The following is a 21,556-nucleotide window of genomic DNA, read 5'->3' on the forward strand; positions in this document are numbered from 1 at the left end:
ATTCTGACATGCGATCCTGTCGTATGTTATTCATTCCACCCAAAGGACATGACTAGAGGTCATTCAAAGCCCCAGGAGTTGGGCATGATGAGGGAAGAATTGTAGAATGTTCTGCTGTGTATGTACCACAGGACTTAATTTATATGGTGAGAGTAACTATAAAATCTTACCAAGTAAGTCAAAAAGACAGTGCTGTCAGGACTTTTCAAGTATACCTTGCTGTTCATATATGCTCAAAGATGAGCCCCAAAAGGTGAATGCATCTTATCTCCCTTACAGCCAAGGTTAGAAAAATAACATTAGAAGTGCAAAAGTTGTGTGATTGCCCTAATTTGTGCACACTCTAAAGCAACTACCGGGACTTCCCTGTGGTCCAGTGGTTAAGTCTTTGCCTTCCAATGCAGGGGGGGTGGGTTCAGTCCCTGGTAGGGGAGCTAAAATCCCCATGCCTCACAGCCAAAAAAAAACCAAAACATAAAACAGAAACAATATTGTAACAAATTCAATACTCTAAAAAAAATTAATGAATCAAGCAGCTACCATAAGCAATCTAAAATAGTAGTTGCCAACTGCTGTAGCCACGATTTAAATGGTGCCAGGCTACCATTTCCCATAGCAAGGGAAATCTTAAACCGCAGAAGACACAGCAGCCCATGAACATCTAGGTCTGCACAAACAACACGAAGACCAGCAAGCAGCCACATGTGAATCTTGAGTGCTTGTAACATGCCTAGTCCAAATTGAGGTGGCTGGAGTGTAAAATACAAATGGGATTTCAGATACTTAGGAGAAAAATATATTAAACATCTCACCATGTTTATATTGATTCTATGCTGAATTGATGATATTTTGGATATGTAGGGTTAAAGAAAATATGAAAATTAATTTTCCTCTTTCTTTTTACTTTTTAATGTGGTTACTGCAAATTTAAGGTTACCTATATGGGTCACATTTGTGGTTTGCATTCCACATATTTCTATTGGACAGTGCTGGTCAAGGTATTTCAAGAGAAAAGATGGGGGGATGTGTCTATGATTTCTTCATAGTCTGTATCTCACAAAATACTGGATCTCTTGTTCGCTCTGTCCCACAGGCATGGGCTGTCTCTGTAACAAGGACATACAGTATCATTGGTTACATGTCTTTTTCATCCCATGGCTGTTCTGCAGTTAACTTAGTACGTAGATTATTTACAATCATTCTGTGTAACCTCTGCCGCAGAATCTTTATGCACAATCTTAGTAGTTTCCTTAGGAGAAATGGTTTTCAGCTTTTGCTCCACATTACCCTCCAAGTATTGGGTTTGGCCAAAAGGTTCATTTGGGTTTTTCCGTAACATCCTACAGGAAAACCCGAACGAACTTTTGGCCAACCTAACGTGACCAGTTTGCTCTTAGCAGAGGTACATGCCTCTTTTGCCATTTTTCTCTCCAACCTGGGGATTTTCTTTTTTGTTGTTGTTATCTTTGCCAGTATGACAGAGAGTGTGTGTCATCTCTATTAGAAAAGGAAAAACAACTAAATTTTACACTCTGACATGAGCTGCTCAGTGTAAAGTAACAGGAGAGTATGAGAAAGGACAGTGTATCCTTACCTGCTTTAGATAGAGGTTTGAGTTAATTTGTAGTCTCTGCAGAAGTGTATCAGACTGGGTGACCATTCCAAATTATATTTTTCATGACTGTCCGGTCCTCTTTGCCAGCATGAAGACCTTAAGAAATAAATCATTTAACCTGGCATGGAATACCTGGCAGGATGAGTCAGCCCATATGTGTGCCCTCGAAATGAAAGAACACCAAGAGCAGTTAACATCACACATAGCTGTCCGAGTACATAATGAAGATCCTGGGGGAAAGCATCCTTCTTGACTGGGAAGTTTTTAATTGGCCTGGCTACCTGGGATACAGTTACATCAGGACTGCAAGTCCAATTAGCCAAGAGTTTACAAAAATCCATCCTGTGCCTTCTGCACTTGAGGAGAACAAATGAAAAAGAGCCCTGAACACACACACTCTTTTGCTTTCCTTCTTTTCATTTGCTAAGTGTAGAACTGGTTTATGTCAAGAAATTGATCGTCACTGTTGTCTCTGGCACATTACCATTTTTCACACACAACAAGTAGATGGAATAGTTCCCTAGGAGGCTGCTGTCCTGTAATTGTCATGTCTCAGGTTTGCTACGTGGTTGTAACAATAAGAGAGGCTCAGCCACTTGATGAATGGATGCTCCTAGACATTTGTGCTGCTTTTTTTCTCCCTGCTACTTTATATTCTGAGAAAAGCTTGACAGTACTGCAAATCCTTATATGCCTTTGTTTTTTTCCCTTGGTTGATTAGTTTGATAATAAAATACCTACATTAAAAAATATTTTTTAACGTTCCACACATTCTCTTATCCCCTTTGCAGGTGATGATAGGTCACATGCCATTTGCTGAGCTTATGTGTGTAAATCATATGCTTTACATTCTAGACATTTCTTCCTCCTTCTTCTGCACAGGGGATTGGGATAGAATTTAGTCCTCATTACTTTGCTTTTTGTTATCTGATTAGCTGAAGGGATCTGGCCCTTTCTTTCTGAGATAAATATCTTTTTGTTTTCCCCATTTCAGGATAAAGTCTTCAATATACATTATAGCTTTTTCATTTGGCTGAAAGACTATAATTTGGGGTTGTTTCCCACCACACACCCGCCCCCAATCGTCTCAAATCTCTACTTCTATTAGTATAAATTTTTAATTTGTGCTTTAAACTTAGCCTGGAAGGGTGACTAAAAAGATGAATTTTGGATTTAAACTTAGCCTGAAAGGGTGACTAAAAAGATGAATTTTGGATTTAAATGTTTGTGTTTCATTTCCCTAAAAGAAGATTGTGCTGCGTTATTTCCTTGGCCCAACATACTCTTCATGGCTCAGGTCCAATCCTGGCTTTCTTTAGTAATGATCTCTTCCTGCTTTAGCCAACAAATTTCCTTAACACACATTTTCGCTGAAGTGGCTGCTTAGCTGCAGGAGGAGCCTGACTCCGATTCATTTTAACTAAGCATCTACCAAAGAGCCTGGTTTCCTTTTCTGATTCCTTTGTATTGGCTTGTCCTGGAAAGATGAGTCGCTTTCCCCCTCAGTCTCAGTTTCCTACCTCTGTAGTACAAGACTGGTCTCCTTTGCCGGGTTGTCATGAGGCTTGGATGAGATATATGTGTGAAAGCCCTTAGAAAATGTCAAATGTGACAATTCTTTAAATGTTTATCCTGGAAATCAAGCACTTGTCATAGCTTCTCTCCTGGTTCTTATCTTAACTGTCTACATGTTCATTGTACACTCGTTAGAAATACAAATTCTCCATTCATTAGCTAATTGTTTACTCAGAAATATTTTGTTGTGGACCTGAAGTACATTACTACATCTTCTTCTCCTTTTCTACAAAATCTCCTTGCGTAGTGTTGTGTCAGAGAAATGGAAATCTTTAGGTACTGTAGATAAGTGCTCTGTGAGTAGTAATGGAGGATTCCTCATTGAACAGGATGAAAATATTTTTAGAAGTGAGCCCACACAGTAATCATCATTGCCAAAATGGATTTACAAATGTGGGCATCTCATTACACATGGTACTGGAGTAGGTGCTTTACTCTTCAAGTTTTCCTCTGTTTAAAATGAATGTACTTTCTATCTCTGTTTTCTTTAAGGTTCACCATTCAGGGTTCATGCTCGAGTTGCATGGTTTTGTTGTCGGTTTTAAAAATACTGGTTTGAGGGGCTTCCCTGGTGGCACAGTGGTTGAGAGTCTGCCTGCCGATGCAGGGGACACGGGTTCGTGCCCCGGTCCGGGAAGATCCCACATGCCGCGGAGCAGCTGGGCCCGTGAGCCATGGCCGCTGAGCCTGCACGTCCGGAGCCTGTGCTCCACAACAGGAGCGGCCACAGCAGTGAGAGGCCGGCTTACCGCAAAAAAAAAAAAAAAAAAAAAATACTGGTTTGTTACTGTCTCCTGAATTTCCATTGCAGCTTCTAATTCTTCTGATTATTTCTTGTGTTTCACGTCCAGACACTAGAAGGAAATTTAATTTTTCATTTACTGGACCTGAAAGTGCTTATTCCTGTCCACCAGTCATCCCCTGCTTCACTTGCCCTGCCTTCCGTCCCCATTGCCTTTGTAAATGAGGTACATGGTTTGGGAAGGGCCTGGAGTCAGTTCTAGAAAGTGAGCTGCAGCTTCAAGCCATTCCCTGCTTCTTTCTGATTTCGGCTGTTTGTAAGAGGAAACAAGCAGGGGCTTGGAGCAATTAGTGAGCCCAGTGTAGGCCTGGGTGTCAAGGGGGCAATTATCACCTTCCTCTGGATACAGTTTGGAACTGGCTCTGGCCTGGTGGGGGCCACCCAGGTAAAAGAAAAACAAATATTTTGATAAGCTGAGCTTTGAACAGTTAAGTAGTGGGAAAGGGTACTTAATATTTACTAAGGACTTTGTCTTTATTTTACCCATGTGCTAAAACAGATACCATGTTCCTTACAAGAGAGTGGGAGTGTGGATTATTAGGATCATAATATAGATTATATGTAATATGTATTTGGCAAATAAGCACAGGAGAGATAATCATGTCATATCCCTCACCTCTCCCGTAATTCTCTCGTATTCCCTATTTTCACTCTCAGCTCAGAAAAAGCCCACCTGTCCTTCCCATCCCACCCACACCCGGTGGTGCCTGGGATGGGGTCTGGGAAGAGGGATTTCATCTCCATCTGGTTGCCTTTTATTTGCATCTCATGTTAATACCAGAGATGTTGCACTTTAAAATATAAAGAGCTTTACACTTACCTAGAAAGAGGTGTGTGTGTGTGGGGCGGGGGGGGGATGCGTGCGCACGTTCACACATAATGTATGTGTTTACATATGTAAAACTGTGTTACGTGATAAACTTTCTGGTTACTTTCTTTAACACCATGTCTTCAGTGATTCTGTAATATCGCTAGGATCTCAGCTAGTACCGCGATTTATTGATTTATTTATTTTGCGGTACGCGGGCCTCTCACTGTCGTGGACTCTCCCGTTGCGGAGCACAGGCTCCGGACGCGCAGACTCAGCGGCCATGGCTCATGGGCTCAGCCGTTCCGCGGCATGTGGGATCTTCCCGGACCGGGGCACGAACCCGTGTCCCCTGCATCAGCAGGCGGACTCTCAACCACTGCGCCACCAGGGAAGCCCGGGATTTATTTTAATACCACTATTTATTTAATACCAAAAGTGTGAGAAGTCAACTTTTGAGGATCCCTTGCAGATTGTATGAGGCCTTTCTAAGGATCTATAAAGTGCTGCCTTTGTGTTCAGGACCCATTTTATCTTGACTGTTTAAGCATACAAGTTTAAGTACGCCCTGAATGAAGCAGGAAGTCAGGGGAGCTGAGGGCTCATTAAGCAGGAGAGTTAGCACAAGTGTAAAGAGACACCATTCCTGGTGACGACGCCCATGTCAGCTGCATCCTAGAGAGAACTAGAGGGAGGTAAGCTAATCAGAAGGCTTCTCCCTGTTCTCACTTTTTTCTTATGTGTATTTTTATTGGGGGCATGGTCAGTTCATACACAGTTTTATAGAATTTTATTGGGCTGTTTTGACCCAGTCTGTAACTTGACATTAAAGTAAATGGAATGCTGTGTGGTATTGGTTTTTTTGTTGTTTTTTTTTGTTTTTTTTTGTTTTTGCGTTTCGCGGGCCTCTCACTGTTGTGGCCTCTCCTGTTGCGGAGCACAGGCTCCGGACGCGCAGACTCAGTGGCCGTGGCTCACGGGCCCAGCTGCTCCGCGGCATGTGGGATCTTCCTGGACCGGGGCATGAACCCACGTCCCCTGCGTCGGCAGGCGGACTCTCAACCACTGCGCCACCAGGGAAGCCCAGTTTTTTGAAAGATGTTTTTGCCTTTATTCTTTTCTCTAATGATTCTGTGCATGTAACCATTATCCTTATTGATCCTAACTGATCACCCAGGCCAGTCTTCTTTTCAAAGCAGGGGTACCAACCTCCCACTCACCAACTCCCTGTGTTTTAGTGGTTCCCCAGATTTTTGGATTTTAAGGACCAATACACTAAACAAAAGTAATTAGGGTTAGGGATCTAGTATCTTCTTAAATTTTTATTTTGTCAGAAAGGACACAAACTAAAACAACGACCACCTTTCATCACTATTTCATAAAAATACCCAGGGGCTTCCCTGGTGGATCAGTGGTTAGGAATCCACCTGCCAGTGCAGGGGGACATGGGTTGGAGCCCAGGTCCGGGAAGATCCCACATGCCACAGAGCAACTAAGCCCGTGTGCCACAACTACTGAGTCTGCTCTTTAGAGCCTGTGAGCGACAACTACTGAGCCCACGTGCCACAACTGCTGAAGCCCACACGCCTAGAGCCCATGCTCCATAACAAGAGAAGCCACCACAATGAGAAGCCTGCACACCTCAACAAAGAGTAGCCCCCCCTCGCCACAACTAGAGGAAGCCCGTGCGCAGCAACGAAGACCCAACACAGCCAAAAATTAATTAATTAATTTTTTTAAATACCCAAAGTGTCTTATTTATTTATTTTAATACCAGTATTTATCTAATACCACTACTTACACAATACCAAAAGTGTGAGAAGTACATAATTTTAGATTAAAGCTAACTCTTTGAAAAATTCACTGCACTTGTTTTTCTGTTTACCGCTTGGCGATCATCTCTTCCTGAGTTGGTTTTTGTGAACACCTCCTATGCAGCCGTATCCCTGACCCAGGTCGCCTCCCAGCCCTGCTAGTGGTGGCAAGCTCTCTACGATAGTTTTTAGACAGGATTTCTTTATAGTTTTTTCTTTTCCAGATGAGCATCTGCAAGGCTGTCAGCCATTCCTTCCTTGGAGGATATGATTTCTAGACCTTTGTCTACCATTCTCACTCTTCTTCAAAAGAGCTCAGACTAGGTAAAAGGAGATGTTTAGAACAAATGCGTTTAATGTAGAAAGCACTCAATGAAAGCAGGCTGCTGTTATTCATCTATTCCTCCACTCCTTTCTCCTGAATTTTGGCTGTTTATCATTTGTCAGGCACTATGCTGGGGCCTGACAAAGAGGAAGCAGTCCAAGGACGCACATCTAATGGGGCCGCAGATGTGGAGGTGATGCAGCAGCGCGCTGAGGGCTGCACAGAGAGGCGGTGTTGACACACCGCCATGGGCAAGTGCAGAGGGAGCCCTTAGCTTGGTCAGGGAAGGTCAGAGAAGCCTTGCTTCTGCTGGAGAGGAGCATTAAACTGAGGCTTGCAGAATGACACTGAGTTTCCCAGGTGAAGTAACATCTTACAGGTCAGAAAATAAAGATGGATCAGGGCAGATGCAGGGACTTATATAGGATCTACAGGCAAGCTGGAGCCCTATGAGTTGCCTAGGGCTGCTGTTACAGAGTACCACAAACTGGGTAGCTTAAGATGACAAAATTTCACAGTTCTCAGGGCTAGAAATCCAAATTAAGGTGTCAACACAGCCATGTTCCCTGTGAAAGTTGTAGGGAGGATCCTTCCCAACCTCTTCCAGCTTGTGGTGGTTTGCCAGCAGTTCTGAGTGTTCTGACTTACAGCTGCATCTCTCTCCCCCACCCCTCCCCGCACTCTGTCTCAGTGTTCACATGGCGTTTGCCCTGTATCTCTATCTGTGTCCAGATTTTCCTCCTATAAGGACAACTGTCACATTGGATGTAGGCCTACCCTAATGACCTTACCTTAATTTGATTATATCTGCAAAGACCCTATTTCCAAATCAGATCCCATGCACGGGTACTGGAGCTTAGGACTTGGACATGTCTTTGCTGTGGCAGGGGGGCACAGTTCAAGCCATAGCAGTGGGTATCAGGGAATGGTGAGCCAGGGGGCCGAAAAGCATAATTTCTTTCTATAGTCAGGATCATATATTTTCCTCAGTACAAACCTAAATCATTCAGAGAACTTGAATTTGTTCCTAATCAAAAAATCCAGGTATTTTCATGGCTTTCCCTAAATTTATACAGTCGGTTTTTCCGCCCTTGTAACTTATATGTAAGACTTTTCCCTATTAAATATTATAGTGTTGGCTTTGGCCAAGAATTCATGCTGGCCTATTGAAGTAATTTCAAGTATTAATTCTGAATCTTACATTCACCATCCCCCTAGCTTTGGGACATTTATGTATTTAATAAGTGAGCTATCAGTGACCTGATTTATGGCATTTTTAAGTGTTGAAAAAGTGCTGGCCAAGAACAGGGCCTTGTGGCACATCACTAGATGCTTCCTTCTTGCTGACTGTGACCCTGACCATCTGACTAACCCAGTCACTTGTTTAGCTAGTTACCCACTCATCCAAACCACATTTCCTCTTCCCAGATATCCTCGTCTAATCCGTGAGCAAATAATGATTTTTATTTAGCTCAAACCAAAGTATACTACGTAGCATTTCCGAGCAACCTGACTTCCTCACCAACCCCCGAAGGAAAAAAGGCAAACATTAATGTGCATGACTTGCCCTGAAGGACTTCACTGGTGCCTATTCTTTTCACCAGTCTTGCTAACCTTCTATTTCACCAATCCATTCTGGAAATTTCACTTCAGATCAGCATTAGCCTTACTGCCTTTCATTTCTAGAATCTAGTTTCCTGTTCTTTTAAAGAATCAGAATGGTATTTTTCCTTTCCATTAGCACCTCTCCTATTATGCAGGTTTTCTCAAAACAACCAAGATTGGAAAATCCTTACTGATTAGGTCATGTAAATAAGAAGCACTTTTAGCCCCAGTCTTCATTCACAGCCCCCTTACTTGCATCTTCTGGAAAATGCAGTAAATTCAAGCTATCTTGAGAGTGAGGCATATTACCTTCATTTGAAATACGGTAATATTGTAAAACTGATACTAAAGTAACTTACAGCACGTGACTCTCTGGTTCCCTTCTTTCTCATAAAGATAATTCCTCTCTGATTTTCTTAAATTTTAAGATTGTAAATTTTTAGAGCCATACTACTCTGTCTTTGGAATGACTGGTTATCTGCAGTGTCTAAGGACAGTCTTATTCAGAAGCAAACCAGTAGGAAGCCAGTGTGGGAGCCCTGTTTATCCTTTTCCATCAGATCCGCTCTTCAGAGACGTGACCACTGTCACAAGTGACCCTTGAACGAAATATCTAAGTTTAGAAACATCAACTGTGCTGGCAGGCTACATTAACATTCCCTTGCCTATCAGCTCAAGTGTATTTTTTTACTAACGATACATTTATATTATATCCCCAGATTTCTTTAAGAGCTGAAGTGAGTAAAATAGATATCATTTTCCTTTTCATTCTGTTCTTCAGGCGGGCTTTTCAAGGTCATGGGGCAGTCAGGATTTGTTACTTAAAAAAAGGATGGCCTGACAGCATTTGGAAATTGATATGCTGGTGCCGTGTTCTGGATCAAAGCCAACATTAGTGTTCAGTCTAGGAAATGTCCAATTTGACGCTGTCCTTTTTTAGCTTGTGTCAGAATCAAGAGAAAGTTCTAGGTAATTTGCATACTCTGTTTTAATAGTTTCAGATAACTCTGTTTTGCTTCAGAGAGCATGTTTACTTTTACTCTCTGTCATGCTGTTCTTGTTTTGAATGAAGCAATCATTTATAGTTTTTGGTGTTGAAGTTTAGTGCATTCAGTTTCTACAGACTCTGAAACAGTTCTCTGGTACTGTGTGTGTGTGTGTGTGTGTGTGTGTGTGTGTGTAAGCTTTCTAGTTTTGATTTCTTTTAAAAAGAGCAGAAATTTAGAGATAGTTGCAACAGGTCTGGGAACCAAAAGTCTTCTTGGTGTTTTGGTTTTTTTCCCCCCAGCAACCTTTTACAGTTTCCTTTTTGGTAGCAATTTTTAATTCCATGTTAAACACCTAAATTACCTTGCTTCCCTCCTTTGTTTTTATAAGCTAAATTGGGATAAAATACAAGGCGCCATGTTCATTTTCCAAGGCAAAAGGTAGTATTTCCCTGCTCCCTGCAACTGCCAACCTCCCTGAATTCCCCATACCAAACACTTTAAGGGGAAAAACTGTGTACTCCATGTTTATGTTTCATTCACTGAACCAATATATATTGAGGGGTTTCATTATGCAAAGATCTGTACTGAAAAGTAACCATAAAAATGGTAGGCCTGGGCTTCCCTGGTGGCACAGTGGTTGAGAGTCCGCCTGCCGATGCAGGGGACACGGATTCGTGCCCCGGTCCGGGAAGACCCCACATGCCGCGGAGCAGCTGGGCCCGTGAGCCATGGCCGCTGAGCCTGCGCGTCCGGAGCCTGTGCTCCGCAACGGGAGAGACCACAGCAGTGAGGCCCGCGTACCGCAAAAAACATGTCATTATGAAGGTGAGGAGAGTAGTCTAGTGCCCTCCAGTGGTTAGAATTGGAAGTGCTGTTATTCCAGAGAATTCTGGGGCCGGGGTGGGGGAGCATGGGGAGAAAAGGTTAACATTTATTTGTTACCAGACATCTGTTATGTGCCAGCACTGTGCTGGCCCCCTAATAACGGTGCCGTGAGTTAGATGTTATCACGCCCTAGGTGATAGGTATGGTACAGATGGGGATGCTGAGGCCAGACACCCACACCAGAAGCACAGAGGTGGTTATTGGCCGAATGAACACTTGAAAAGAGCGCGTGCGCTCTCTCTCTCTCTCTCTCTCTCTCTCTCTCTCTCTCCCGACAACTCCATCTGCTTCCCAATATAATATTGTCTTCCTTCTCGTAAAGTACTAGATCATCCTGAAGGTGAGATTGTTAAAGCAAAGAAAATACATTACAGGTTTTGTTGGGAGAGGAAGAAAATTTTTTAAATGCTCTATCATTGTCGGTTCATAAATTCAACTCAGAAAGAAAAGACCACTTTATATAGTTAAATTACCTTTGTTTTAAAAGACATTTATCAGTGTTTTGAGACTTTTCAGGACTCATTTTTATGTTAGATAATCTACGTTTTACTTGCAAAATTCTGGGTTCCATTTTCAGCAAGTATTATTTTCCTCTGACATATTAGTACTTGGGAGCCCTAATTTGGTCCTGACCATCTGTGACTGCATCTGTAAGTGCTGCAGTACAGTGACTTGTGGCAAAGATACTGTCAGAAGATCGTGTCAGTGACCCTTTGTGTGCTGTGTGCTCTTAAAAAACCAGAAAATACTATAAAGCTACTTTACCTTGATTGCAGATCATAACAGACTGGACACTAAGCTATAATAGCAGATCTGTATAATAAATCAAATGCTTTACAATGTTCTTTTCGTTTAGAAGAGAGGTATAAGTTTTTCATAGAATATGGCAAAAAGTGCATCTTAGCCATTTCTAATGAGGTAGTTTTAATATTCATTCTATATGAATTATTTAGTTCAAGCCATACATGCAGTACACAGCATCAATTGTTACTTTGTATAGCATTTATAATAGATTAGCTGTGCCAGCAGGAATGTTGAAAAGGCAGGGTAGCAGGAGTGGTTCTGCATTTAGCCAGAAGAGGTTATATTCATCCCCAAATCTGGGTGTAAATTACCAATTTTATTTGTGTTCTGAAAGAATGTGTTTATCTTAAAATTTCAGTGTTTTGAAAAACTAGATACGTAGATGTATATGTTTTCTCTTGAAAAACATGATACTTTGTCCCAAAGCTTCTGTCATTTGTTCTCCAGCAGCTCACATGTCGTAAAGCAGCCCGTCTGGCCGAGGGCTGGACCACCTGAGGGATGGTGTGCACTTCTGCTAAATTAATCTGCAGGCTCCAGGTCTGGGACTGGGGCTGAAATTCACTGTCCTTTCCAGGGTAGTTCAGAAAAGTGAACCATGGTGATTCCTCTTCTCCGTCTCCTCTGCCTTCACAGAGGCAAGCCACTAGCTTTCTATAACACAGATACAAATAACATAGGTTATTTTTCTCAGCTGTTAAGTTAGAGCATTTGAGGCTAGTTAGAAGAAGTTCTCTGTCTTAAAAACTTTCCTGTCTTCTAGAACCTTTCCATTCTTCTCCTAGCTCTCCTCAGCCCTCCATGGTAACTTCTTGAACTTGAGTGTTACTGCTTGAGTACGGAGAGCCAAAAAAATTAAATAGTAATAATAAACCAAAAATGTGACATCTCTCTTTGCTAATTCTAGCCACAAGATTTTCATTAATCTTACTAAAATCCTGCTTTCATCATATCATTCCACAGTTGTGAAACCTCCAGCCACGTTCTGTTCCCTGACTCCTCTTCCTAGAACCCGAGGCCCTCTAGGACCTTTTCAGACTTGATTTCCGATCTTCCCCACACAGCTCGCATTAGACACATTCTTCTGTTTATTGTCTTCCGTGGCCTACCTGAATTCCTGTTTTCCCCAAAGTCTTTCTTGCTGAACTTGACCTTCATCCTACGTTTATGCTTCTTTTATTCAGCATTCATCATACAGGATCTCAATATTCTTAATTATTTTTTAATATTAATAATTTCTTACATTCCCCCCACCCCCACCCGCCACAATTATCCCCCTCAGTGGCAGGAATGACATCTTACATACTTTTCATAGGCCTTGGATGGTGAAGGGCATGCTGGAGATGTGCTGTAAATATGTGAGGCTAGATTTGATTTCTTGGTCTGGCCTCTTTCTTCACTGTACTTGTCTTTCCTGCATTCCATTCACCTTCAGCACCAGGTTGGGTTTTGACCTTTAGGGCTGTAGCAGCTTTTCCTGCCAAGCATTTTCCTTCTTCCAACCCTGACTTCCATTCCAGCCGCATCAGGTGCAGCTTCCTGTTCTGTTCCATATACCAGGAGTCCTGTATGCACAAAGCACATCCGGCCGTACCGCACAAGTGGAAGGGGCAGTTAACGAATGTTAGGACAAATACCGTATGCTAACACGTATATATGGAATTTAAGAAAAAAAAATAGCACGAAGAACCTAGGGGTAAGACAGGAATAAAGACACAGACCTACTAGAGCATGGACTTGAGGATATGGGGAGGGGGAAGGGTAAGCTGTGACAAAGTGAGAGAGTGGCATGGACATATATACACTACCAAACGTAAAATAGCTAGCTAGTGGGAAGCAGCCGCATAGCACAGGGAGATCAGCTCTGTGCTTTGTGATCGCCTGGAGGGGTGGGATAGGGAGGGTGGGAGGGAGGGAGACGCAAGAGGGAAGAGATATGGGAACATATGTATATGTATAACTGATTCACTTTGTTATAAAGCAGAAACTAACACACCATTGTAAAGCAATTATACTCCAATAAAGATGTAAAAAAAAAAAGTGTTAAGCCAAAATGACTGGAATTAAAAATGGAATATCTTTCTGTACCTTTAATTTTTGTACATCTTAGAAGTCTTATAGAAACAGTGAAACTCTTCAAGGCCAAAAAGGTGAAGTCTTAGAAAATCTGTCTGATATTGATTGCCTAATTTTAAAATTTCACATACCTATACCTCATCCTCAAATGCTTACCACTTCCTGTACCAAGTAGATAAAGAAAATAGAATGAGCTGAATTATTCAAGGTACTGAGGATTCAGGATAACATGGGTAAATGACTCCTTCTGCTAGAAAGCAGAACTAGAGAGCTCTTTTAGGCCTCATTGTGCAGCAAACTTTTCTATTAGCAAAATGAATGTAATTTATACTTTCTTTTCCTTCCCCTATTCAACCACTGTTAGAAGACCTAAAGCAAATTGTAGGAAATCCCCTTTTCCTGGGAGGCCACTGGAAAGATAAAGCAGCAAAAAAAAGCAAGTTAGAAAATGCATGTACAGTATCATCCGGGTGTGGGTGTATGTCTGTGAATTATTTTCCCTTTTCCCCCCACAAGTCCACAATAACAAAGGGCTCCTAGTTCCCAAATCCATTCCCACCAAATAGATCCCTGTGTTACTCCTTCTAAGCTTTAAAGCCAGCCATACCTCCTCTTCACTGATACATTTGTTCTCTTGGGCCTCTTATTCCAAATAGAACAATGTTGTCTACCCAGGAAGTCAGGGAACAAGTTTCTGAATGTTGTCAGCATCTGTGTTAGAGGCTTCAGCAGTTCCGGGGTCTGCCCTCATCCTCATGCCACTTGTTTGGAACTGTGCAGATCCACAGTGGGAACAGCTTTGAACCTCTGGAACAGTCTGTGGTTGGCGACCAAAGTTTCCACACTTGTCAGCATGATTGGCCAAGCAAACTTCTGTCTCCCTTCTTTGCTGCTGTGTAACGTTTAGTGGGTCCCTTACTCACTCCGCTCCTTCGTTTCACAACTGCAAAGTGGGAATAAAACTTCACCTACTCAAAAGGTAACTGTGAAGATTAAAATAATTGACCTAAATCGCATAGAACAGTGCCTGACATAACATAAAAGCTGTATAAATGTAATCTGTTAACTTCTGTTATTCCCCTGAGTTAACTCACTAGGTCATAGGCTTTCCCTTGTGGATACTGATTTGATAGCCCATAGAGGTTTTGTTTTTTTCTCATTTCAATCCCCTCTCCCTCCTTCTTGCTAATTATTGTCATTTGCACGGGCACAGCCTCTCTCACGGTGGTAAGTTTCTTTGTCCTTCAAAGGCAGTTCAGCTATTAAAGCAAACAAAAGCAATCATCCTATATGCACGAGCAATATCCCACCCTTTTTCACATCGTTTTTTGTTTACATTATAGGTGTACACTTTTTCTTTCTGTTTTTTTTCCACACACCCATTGCTTTTTTCAGTTTAATAACGTTTGTAAAATAAACTAACATAAACCTTGCCAATGACCCTATGGTGCCTTAATTGAGTTTCCAACTGGGATGACCAATACTAAAATAACTCGTCAACCCTTACCGCCATCTGTTGGTGGTGGGTGGAATGGACTCTATTCTCCAGAGCCTTGGCTTGTAACTGGCCATGTTCAAAAGCTCCAAGTTCCCTAGTAGATGAGAGAGAGGAGAAAGAGACTATGTGTGCGCGCCTGAGTGCCATGTGCAGGCACTTGTACGTTACAAGTTACAAGTTACAAAATCTGTAAGGATGGGCTTCCCTGGTGGCGCAGTGGTTGAGAATCTGCCTGCCAATTCAGGGGACATGGGTTCAAGCCCTGGTCTGGGAAGATCCCGCATGCCGCGGAGCAACTAGGCCCGTGAGCCACAACTACTGAGCCTGCGCATCTGGAGCCTGTGCTCCGCAACAAGAGAGGCCGCGATAGTGAGAGGCCTGCACACCGCGATGAGGAGTGGCCCCCGCTCGCCACAACTGGAGAAAGCCCTCACACAGAAATGAAGACCCAACACAGCCATAAGTAAATAAATAAATAAATTTAAATTTTAAAAAAATCTATAAGGATATGCATCGATCCATTTAACATTTCGTATTCAGGACTTTAGGTGGTTCTAATATTTCAGTCTGCTTTTCTGTGTCTTCTAATAACAAATACGCATTTCTTTTGTAATTATGGTAAATTTTCAAAAAGGTAGAATTAATGAAGGACTAAATGGTGGGGGGCAGAGGAGAAAATGAAGCTTTATTTTAGTAAGTGCAAACTAAAATATGCTTAGATTTTATATTATAGCAGATGAAAGAAGAAATGGAAATGGGGAAGAAATGACAAAAGCTGTGGTACAAATGAAAGAAACTTGGGTAGCTTCTAAGCGAAAGGTTTTATTAGCCAATAGGTTTAAATGTGAGATTTTTACTTGTTATCCTCTCCCTTTGAAATTCTCATTATTCTGTAGTCATGTCTCTTAATTACTCTTTATCCTTTTACTGTCAGAGCTTCCTCTGGAGTGGATTAATCTACTCTCAGCAAAGAATATTATATGCTGGGTAGCCAGGACTGTGCGTCTGAGCCTTGTTTCTTTGAAGCTGGGTAAAACCCACAGAATCTTCGTATTCACATTTTCCCCATTAAATTAAATTCTGCAGCTTGCTTTCTTGGGCATACATCTCCTTGGTGTCCTTGGAGTGTGAATCCTGCCAGTGAGGAGGCCTGTTTTCTCCTAATAAATCCTATGTCCCTGTTACTTGACTTTTTTTTTTTTTTTTTTTTTTTTTACAAATTAAGTTGCAGATAGGAACAAGGGGAGGTGAAAATCTAGTTGCTTTATGAATTTCTATCCAGATATCTGTTACTCTTGCAGGCACTGCTGATCAACGATAGAATTAGACTAAATGTTAATCATCTGTAATGACTTCTCCCCCCCACCCCCACATCCCATCCCTTTCCTCACATTATTAAATCTTACTACAGATAAGACTAGCAGAGGGGAATTGCTCTGAACCCTGCTGCCCCCTTTCCTGTTCCTTGAGGTGCCATTTGCCAGACGGCTCATCCCCATATTGTAGATCCTTTCTCATGTCATCAGAAGAACTTGTTCTGTACTCCATTCCCACAACGTGGTGACTGCCTCAGCCCCTGAGAAGCTAACTGAGTAAACAGCTCACAGAAAAAGGTATTGTAGGAGAGGAAAAGGCTTCAAAACCCTGCCCCACCACCACCCCGGGTAACTCCAGAGAAGCGTCTCACTGACCCTCTGATTGCAGGGAGGCTAGAGTGCAGTAGTACCACAGAGTGAAAACTGTTTCGACTTTCTGGGAAGTCATGGGCTTTCAGTGTTAACACACAAATCATGATGAAAACCACAATAGAAAGTAAAACCGATAAATTTCAGACATATTTCTTCTCCTACACACACCCCGCATCCCTCCTTCAACCATGAACCACATACTTATTTCTTGTGTCTAAAACAAACAAACAAAAAACTTGCTTTGGTTTGAAAAATAAATCTATTCCAGTCCCTTAATAGATCTTCTACTTTTTTCCTCACCTTTCATACTCTGAGTATGTAAAGGAAACATTGTTTCTCAAAATTATTTTATAGATAAATTGCAGTGAAAACTTAAATTTAACTGTTTTTGAGCTTTGAGGTTTTAGGCGAGATCTTAGTCTCAAAATTTCTATGAGCTTTTGTTTTCCCATTAGCAAAAATGGGAATAATAACAGCTACCTCATAAGACTGTTGTGAAGTTAAGTAAGACCATACATACACAGTGCCTAGAAATTTAGGAACTGAGTAAATGTTATTCCCTTTCTGGTTTCTTATAAAATCACCCACTAAATGGTTGAGGAGATTAGGGAGAGTTTCGTGGAAAAGTTAGTGTTACAACAGGTTCTTTAAGTTCAAGCATGGATAGAAGGGGGCAATGGAGAGATAAGAGAAGTGATATAAGAATTCAAAGTGGTGTTTAAGGCAGAGTAATGCAGCAGACTGGGTTGGAAGGACCAGAGGCTAGAGGCCAGAGCTATGATATGCCTTTTGTATAGGTGTAGGCACAGTGAAGGGAAGGAGTGAATATTACACACATCTCAGAAGAGTGATTGACTGACTGGATTCAGGGATGGCTGAGTTGAAGATGTCTCAAGGACCACAAGCTTGGGAATGGGATGATGCTGTTGAATGAGATGAGATATGAAGAGGAGACAAGGAAAATGCGTTTGAGGTTCTTTGGGGATGGGATTTAGAAAATAGTGGACATGAGGTAACATCTAACTAGATATTTAAGTATCTTAGTAAGATACTAAGATAGTTAAGTAAAAAGAAGAAGACAAAAACTAAAGCTTTGGTTAGATTAAAAAAAAAAACAGGAAGGAGAAATGGGCTTCATCAAAGAAGATGTATAAATGAAATCTGTGGCACTGGATACATTTCCTAGGAAAAGGAAGGGTGAAGGGGCTGATTATCAAATGTGATGAAAGTACTTGGTTAAGGAGAGAGAGGAGGAAGCTGAATGGGCCAAAAAACACCACTGAAAGAGTGCCCGGAAAGGTAGGATGAGGTCCTGAGAGTGAAGGTCCTAGAAGCATAGGTGTGGAAATAAGGAGAAAGAAATGTCAGATGTAGCAAAGATCAAAGAGAACCCAAACCAGAGTGGAGTGTGGCATGGATTGAGTCTAGTGCTCTCAGGAGCCTCTTCACTTTTCCTGCTTCCCACATCTTCCTCTCTCCATGTCTTCTTCCCCATTATTAATGTGGAGAGCAGAACCAGAAGGGTAGAAGGCCAGCCCCTGACCTTCTCTAAATTTGCTTTCTTCTGTTTGGTTTACAAAAGACCCTGAACTCTGTGACCGCAAGCAAAGTCTCTTAATCTCTGTAACTCCCAATCCCCTTATCCTACATTGGAGTCATACCAGTTTTCTTCCCTACTTTTGCAAAGGGCTGTGATAGGGATGCAGTCTAAAAGCATTTTCAGCTAAAACTTGTGCAAAGGAGAGAGTGCTGGTACATATCAAGCTGTCCGTAACCTAGGTAGATAAATGGTTGCTATAAGGTGGTCTTTAAATCACTTATTGTTTCTGTTTTGCAGGGTTTAAAAAAATTTTTTTTTGTAAGCTTAGTGACCTGTGTTAAGGTTGTTATAAATACTCAGAATCTCTACAGGGAATTGAAGGTGTTTGTGTAGCCTTATGCCTCTTGGATGTAATTGTCATTTGAACCTTAAATTATCTTTACTTTCATGTGCCCAGTTAGTAATCATTTGATTACATGATTACACAGAGTGAAGATTAACTGAGGGAGAGAGGTGGCCCAAGCCATTTGTTTCCTCTAGATAAGTATCTTTCAGCTTGTTCAATACATAAAATAGAAACCTGCAACATTTAAAATGTTTTAAAGTGCTGCACAGATACTTCCATTTTCTAAAACTTTTAAGAGTCTTTTTAGTCCTCAGCAGAAATCACGAGAAAGTAGTATTAGAGAAAATGTGAAATTTTTAAAGTAAATACATAGGAAAGTAAAATTTTGGAATTTGCCACATCTAAATGGGGAAATGTCTCAGATACCTCAAGTATGTTATGTGCATTCCCCAAAAACCTAGTAATTTTTAAGAGTTATTTTTCAAAGGTTTTTCTTCTCCGTTTTTAGAAGACAAACATAGCGGTGCTTTGCGTTGTGGTCTGGTCACTGTGAAAGGATGTAGGTAGTACATATATTTAAACTCTGCTGCCCCTTTGTTTCTGATAGCAGTGCCCTCAATTTTAATATTCTGAATTTTTTTCCTTCTTCTCCCAACTTCTGTTGTACATTAAGGAATTTGAACACATTTTTCATACAAACCTTCATAAAAGTAATGCTTAATTCCTGATTCATTGGTTTATATTTTTGCATTGCCTATTTCTTGCACACACGTGCCCACACACACATTAGTGAGTACACCGTATAACTATTATTACAGCATTCAAAGAGGTCTTAATAAAGGTATTTATAAACAGTTGTCAAAATCTTAGGTAAAAAAGACCTGTTTTAAATAACACATCAAGTGTGTTAAAGATATATACACATACGCACCTTTCTGTGGTGATCTACAGCCATGCAGAGCTGCCTGCAAAAGCAAAATGAATAGATATGATCCAGGCAGCTTTCCCACCGTGATTAGTTCATAAAGGCTATGTTGATCTTAGTACTTTCCATTAACACTTCTGTAGCCTTGCCTTTGGGTTTGTATTTGACCACAGACATGGTGTTACTAGACGAAACTATTTTTATAGAGCTCACATTCCATTTTTTTGGTCCCAAGATCATCAGGTAAGTACCTGAGTCCTCAAAGCTAAACATCAAACTGTAATCCAGAGATTCAAATGAGAGGCCTAGCTGTTCCCCGTTTTTAGTTTAGTTTATGTTTAGAATTCTCATTTCCCGTCCCCTAGTAAAGAACATTTTGTACTTGAAAGTTTGCAGTTGTTTGATAAGTGTGTGTGTTCTCTGGACTTAGACATTAATAAAGGTTCCTCAATTATAACTTCTTTCTCTTTTTTTTTTTCTTAGATATGGGAAAATTGTTTCCACGAAGGCAATTTTGGATAAGACAACGAACAAATGCAAAGGTATGTTTCCTTGGCTGTTGATTTGCTAAATCAGGGCTTTAGAAAAATAATGGAATTTTAAACTTGATCTTTGGTTTCAAAACTACCTCCATTTATTAAAATCCAAATCTTACATGTCACCCAGTTTCTGTCTTGCACAATGTCAGCATATTGCTTGCGTTTGTCCCTGGTTGAGTTTTGGCTGGAAACCCAACAGCAGCTAGCCCTTTGCCAGAATCCCAGATTTGATGCCAGTAGAGTTAACATGCAAAATACCGGCTGGCATTTATCCCCTGCTCTTAAAAGGGGAGTAGAGTTAGAAAATAGCTTTTCTTTGCTGAGCCTGAGGAGATTAGAGCTGCTTACTGAAGACCATTGGACTGCACTAAAGAACTGAAAAGATTACATATTGTGCAAATTGGCTCTATTAATTAGAGTAGTTTTAAGCAGTACTTAATTACATGTTTCAATACTCCCAATTGTTCTCTGCTGAATGCCTGTTGACAATATTGGCAGCGGGGAGGAGAGAACCATTTTCACTGACCGAATTGTAATAGGGAGGGGAGGTCATACGCCCCTTTGAAATATGCTGCTGCATTAATTTGATGCACTGACCTTCAGTTTTCCGTGTAATTAGGATGAGCTCATGCGGCTCCATGAGCTGGAAGAGGAGGCGTCTGGAGTAGGCAGCACTGATGCTCCGTGGTTCTGACTTTTAATGATCCAGCATCTTAATAATAGGCATGTGATTTCTAGGAAAGGGGAAGAATGGAGTCAGCTGACTTTGAGTCTAACGACTGACCCCGTGAATTGAAATAAGGTTGACAGGAATAGGCAGAGAAGGCAAATCTCCTCATTAATTAGAGCCCAGTTTTTCAAGTAGTGGTGATGGCTGTGGCTTAGCACAATCTGAAAAAGGCAGAGAACATAAATGAAGCCTCTGGATGGTATGGTAGGGCCTCGCCATAGAAGCCAGCCGTTTCCTTTAAACTAGACTTGAAGTGATTCATTGTATTTCTGTCTCTTCTTCAAAGCTGCTGAATTTAAAGGAGCTATTGTGGCAAATATCTAAGCCCATGTTTAGTCAACATGGCACATTCAGGCAGTTTTGCCCTACGACGGTGAACAGAGCCATGCTTTCCGTAGAGTGGTACTCAATTAATATTTTCAGTGAATTAAACTGGAGAGAGTCAAATTGTAGACTGAAATGTCTACCCAGTTACCAGATTAGTCTTGTTTACCATATTTTTAAATGATTTGGGTGAGCAGGGACACAGAAAAAAACCTTTCGGTTTTATGACAAAAAAAAAAAAACCGGACTCTTGCAGGTATAAAACAGGAAGCTGATCTCAGCATTTGTTTCAAACCAAGAGAGAAATCACAGTAGACAAGTCGTTTTATAACCTTACCCTTCCTTTCTTCCTCCTCACCTCCCCAACCCCCTTACCCCCGAAAAAGAAGTCTTCGCAGCAGATCAGTGTGTTTAAAAAAAGCACAGCTGCCCTAGTTACGTGAGAGAGAGGACCCAGAGGCCTCCCTGGGTGAATTCTCTGCCACACCTCTACACTGGACACGCTACTGTTACACACTCTTTTTCCAGCAAGACCCTATTGCCTGGAAGCCAAAACTCCACAAAATGCTTAGCGTGATCTGGAAAAGGTACAAGTAAAAAAATACTAAAGCTAAACTGAACATCATAATACAAACCCATGATATTTGGGAAGGGTCCAAAGATAAGTG

The 21,556-nt window shown here is 41.4% G+C and overlaps 1 protein-coding gene across 4 annotated transcripts in view; it reads left to right on the forward strand.

The window, feature by feature from the left end:
* The window catches only part of RBMS1 (RNA binding motif single stranded interacting protein 1), a 131,459-nt gene that overhangs the window by 68,364 nt on the left and 41,539 nt on the right, over positions 1–21,556 (forward strand). For all 4 annotated transcript variants that reach the window (XM_024735880.1, XM_024735881.1, XM_024735877.1 and 1 more), the window contains exon 3: positions 19,779–19,837. In XM_024735880.1, the coding sequence (XP_024591648.1) occupies positions 19,779–19,837 (59 nt within the window). The remainder of the gene's footprint in view (positions 1–19,778; positions 19,838–21,556) is intronic.

Source organism: Neophocaena asiaeorientalis, unplaced genomic scaffold (genome assembly GCF_003031525.2).
Source record: "Neophocaena asiaeorientalis asiaeorientalis breed wild unplaced genomic scaffold, Neophocaena_asiaeorientalis_V1.1 scaffold72, whole genome shotgun sequence".
Taxonomy (NCBI): domain Eukaryota; kingdom Metazoa; phylum Chordata; class Mammalia; order Artiodactyla; family Phocoenidae; genus Neophocaena; species Neophocaena asiaeorientalis.